The sequence below is a fragment of the Salvia hispanica genome, chromosome 4 (assembly GCF_023119035.1).
Source record: "Salvia hispanica cultivar TCC Black 2014 chromosome 4, UniMelb_Shisp_WGS_1.0, whole genome shotgun sequence".
Taxonomy (NCBI): Eukaryota; Viridiplantae; Streptophyta; class Magnoliopsida; order Lamiales; family Lamiaceae; genus Salvia; species Salvia hispanica.
Window position 1 is genome coordinate 43,766,586 of NC_062968.1, and position 4,240 is coordinate 43,770,825.

General features: G+C 31.5%; 1 protein-coding gene across 1 annotated transcript; it reads left to right on the forward strand.

Annotated features, from left to right (window-relative positions):
- Nucleotides 1–465: 465 nt before the first annotated feature.
- LOC125222694 (kirola-like) lies at nt 466–1,574 on the forward strand. Its single transcript, XM_048125452.1, has 2 exons — nt 466–701; nt 1,041–1,574. The coding sequence occupies exons 1-2, from the start codon at nt 515–517 to the stop codon at nt 1,313–1,315; spliced, it is 462 nt and encodes a 153-aa protein (XP_047981409.1). The 5' UTR covers nt 466–514; the 3' UTR covers nt 1,316–1,574.
- The last annotated feature ends 2,666 nt before the right edge of the window (nt 1,575–4,240 follow it).

Genomic DNA, 4,240 nt, shown 5'->3' on the forward strand with positions numbered 1-4,240 from the left:
TAATCTTCTCTACACGCTCTTTTTCAATTACATCTCTTAATAAGTAAACTATATTGACATATTAACTACTAAGATATTATAAACTATTACACTACATTATTGATCAAATTCAATCAATATGTACTAAAAATAGTAACATAAAGAGTTGACATATACCTACCATCTACCCAAGCTTATCTCGAGTTTTCCATATATCTATTTTCTAATCTACCATATCAAATTAAATATTAGACATGATATTGTGTAGGGCCGTTATGAAATGTATTACTGAATTAAATTAAAAAATATAATGATCCGCACTGTGCAATTCAATAATTCACCCAGACAGAATATGGACATTCATGATCCTAAGAATGATAATAATTATAGAAAAGAAACAAAGAAAATAAAACTATAGTGTCGTGAATCATGAAATAGGAGGATGGGCTTCGCCTATATAAACATGAAGACTACAAAGAGGTCTCTGCACCCTTCTCTCTTTCTCTTTGTTAAATTAGTTGATTAAATATTGAAAATGGGTTTACATGGGAAGTTGATTGCAGCAATAGAATTCAAAGCTGGTGGAGATGTGTTCCATGAAATTATGAGGCACAATCCAGAGCATTTTTCCAAAGCTACCCCTGAAAAAGTCCATGGTTGTGATCTTCATGAGGGTCAATTTGGGCATGCTGGTTCCATTATATGCTGGACGTACACCCATGGTAAGTACTCATGTCACACTACGTACCACATAGTAATAAGTTATACTGCTCTCCCGTCCTTTAAAATTTGTCATGTATTGACTCAGCACAAATTTTAAGAAATGTTATAGAAAATAAGTAAAAAAAAGTTAGAAGAATGTGAGTCCTCCTTTTCTGGTGTCTACCTAGTTCTCCTTCAATTTCAAGTTAATAAATGATAGTTAGGGTTTACTATTTCATGATTAGAGTATGTAATTTGTTTAAGCTTCATATTTTTCATTGTAGTGATTTTTATTACATGTGCAGTCTAAATAGAACTCTTTACAATGTTATGTTACAAATTTAATTTGTTATGTATAGATGGGAAGCGGAAGAGAGCAAAACAAGTGATCCAATCGATCGATGAAGAGAAAAAATTGATTCAGTTCAAGATGCTTGAAGGAGACATTATGGAGCTATACAAAGAATTTGTTATTACAAACCATGTTGAGACAATGAATGACATTGATTTGGTGACATGGACTTTGGAGTATGAGATGCTTAATGAAGATGTGGAGCATCCCATTTCATTGCTTGCCTACTTCATCGAACTCACCAAAGACATCGAGTCTCATCACTTCAGTACCAACGCTTGAACTACTCTCTCCCATTGCCCACTCCATTATGGAGTTGTGATTTGCTTCTTCACAAGTTAATAAGCCCTTTTGTTGTGAGATGTGTGTTTCTCCCCATGTAAAGGGGTGGGGATGTGTGCACTTGCGCGCACATGTGTGTTTTCAGTATATTTGTGTTGTTTCTCTTTTCTGTTCTCTCGACAATGTTGATATTATATCGCATATTGTATGTATTTAATAATTATCGAGGATTCTCTATCTACATATTTTAGTTTGCTAACCTGTCATATTATTACATTCATTGTATTTTTAAAATAAAAATCTTTAAATGTTATAATGACATATTACTATCTTATATCTTAATCCAATTTATCCTCTAATTATGAAATTGTATAAATTTTCAATAATCAATCATGGGAAATATCAATTATTATGTTGAAGGATAAGTAGATAATGTCCCACAAAGTATAACATGATTGCATGAATTTAAAGTTTCACACTCTCTCCCTCAAACAAAAATTTCACACATTCAAAAACCTTGAGTTTGGGCTCTTCAGTAATCATTTAGGTAAATCACAGTTCTTCCCTTCAATTCATTCTTTCACTACATTATTTACTAGCTAGTTAACCTACGTTACTTTTTACTTCATTCCTTATTCAAAAAACAATACCCCACAATCACGATCCATCATTCCTTCACTTAACGAGATCCAGATTTTTATTTCTTTAAATTAAAAATGTGGATTAAGAACCACAATTTTATATTTATTGTTATTACATATTTTTTGAAATTAAATACTAATGTGTTTCAGTTTAACTTGACGATGCAAAAACGTGAATGAAAATGAATGAATTGAGAGGTAAAAAAAAAACCCTAGTTTCTTGAAAACGAAAATATTATTATAAATAAAAAATTGAAGTAAAAACAATGAGACACACTATTTATAAGCGCTTAGGAAAGCATATGAATTTAAAAGGAAATAAAATGAAATTTAGGAAATTAAAGTTAGGAAATTTAGGAAACCAAATTTATCATTCATCATTACATGCGTCGTGCGAATTTCAAGTCATTTTGACACAAAACGATTACCGCCCTTTTTCAGCGTCACCGACATTTACTGCTGCATCATTCGAGTTAAACTAGTAATGGGCAAAGCATTTACAAAAGGCCGATTAATATAGAATATTTCGTGGGTTACATTCTCTCAACAATATTTATAATATATGTAACTTAAGAAATACACCAATGCACCCAGTGGCGAAGCTTAGGAGTATAATTGGAGCAAGTGAAGGTTTTGGAATAGAATTTTAATTCATTATTTTGGATTGTAAATATAAGAAATTTGATAGCCAATTTGTCGGATTATAGCCAATTTTTTACTAAATTTATTATCATTTTGTTCTATATCAAATTGTTGTTATATACGACTCCATATATTTATTTTTGTTTTGCATGATAAATATTAATTATAAATTTATATTAATTTAAAATAAATAAAAAATTTGTACATCACAAAGTGTTACATTAGTTTTACATAATATACGTATAATACATTATTGAAATGGAAACAAGACTGTACCTCCTCAAGTCAAAAAGTGTGAGAGGCCTAACACAAGAAAAATATTTAGCGCCCATAATCACTTTGGCCCAACATAAAGACTAATTTTATTAATGAACTCGAAACAACAACCATAACACATTTACTACTTAAATTGAACTCTCAAATTGGAATAAGTAATATATTTTTATTCATTAGAATGTAAATCAATTTCAGGTATTTTTTCTCAATTTTCTCTTCAAAATTTAATTAATTTTGGTTCAAAAGACTACGGAGAGAAAAATTAGCAGCCCAACTGAAATTTAATTTGTATCAAAAAATATAATACTCCCTCCGTCTCATTGAAGATGACTCACTTTCCTTTTTAGTTTGTCCCAACTGAGATGACCCATTACTTAAAATAAAAACACCTTTATCTCTACTTTATTCCCTCTCTCTTACTTTACTCTCTCATCTTAACACACAAAATATAACTGCATAAAATCCCGTGCCGCCCAAAAAAGGGGTCATGTTCCTTGGGACGGAGGGAGTATGATATTCCCTTCGTTCCACCATATTGAGACATTTTATTATTATGCAAAATTTCATTGTAGTTAAATCATTTTATTTAATCTAATAAATATATTTTTCTTAAATTTTTTGTACCCAAAAAAATACCTTAATATGGCGGAAGGGACGGAGTAATTTACAATTTGAGTGATTATAAAATAATACTCCTTTCGTCTCATTCAAGATGGGTTTTTCACGGTTCCAAACCGGCGGTTTCCGGCGGTTTTTGGCGGTTTCGGCTCGGTTTCACGGTTTTTCGTGGTTCCGGTCTGGAATCGCCCAAAATCGGTGGTTCCGACACGGTTTCGGTTCTGGAATTTTGGAAGCTGAACCGAACCACGGTTCTAAAAGTGACGGTTTCAATTCGATTTAAATCTCACGGTTTCGGTTCCACGGTTAACCACCCGAACCGAAAACCTTGGGCATCTCTAATTGTACTCCACCAATAATTTTTGTTTTTGTATTTTGCGGGCAGTCATTGACTTATTATTGTTTACAATTGTACCTTTAGGCACTAGGTTCATATTAGAAATTTTATTTTTGACTGATATAAGTTTAAAAAATTGTTTTTACTTTATAAACAGAAATTGTAGAAAAGGTTAATGAAACTTAGGCTTACTATTATACATTAATTGTAGAGATTTTGGTCCCAAAAACCTTTAACTTTTTCAAAAATCTACTCCCTCCGTCCTATAATAGAAGGCACACTTGAGAATTGACACGGGATTTTAGATGATATTGTTTTGTGTGTTAGGTGAAGAGAGGAAATAATATATTTTTATTAATATGAGAGATTTTTTTCTAAAAACGGAAATGTGACATCTTTTGTGGGACAAAC

Excerpts from the sequence above, each read along its gene's own strand:
- LOC125222694 (XM_048125452.1), top strand. The coding sequence starts at position 515 with ATGGGTTTACATGGGAAGTTGATTGCAGCAATAGAATTCAAAGCTGGT. Across the intron at positions 702-1,040 it reads ATGCTGGACGTACACCCATG|ATGGGAAGCGGAAGAGAGCA; the intron begins GTAAGTACTCAT and ends TGTTATGTATAG.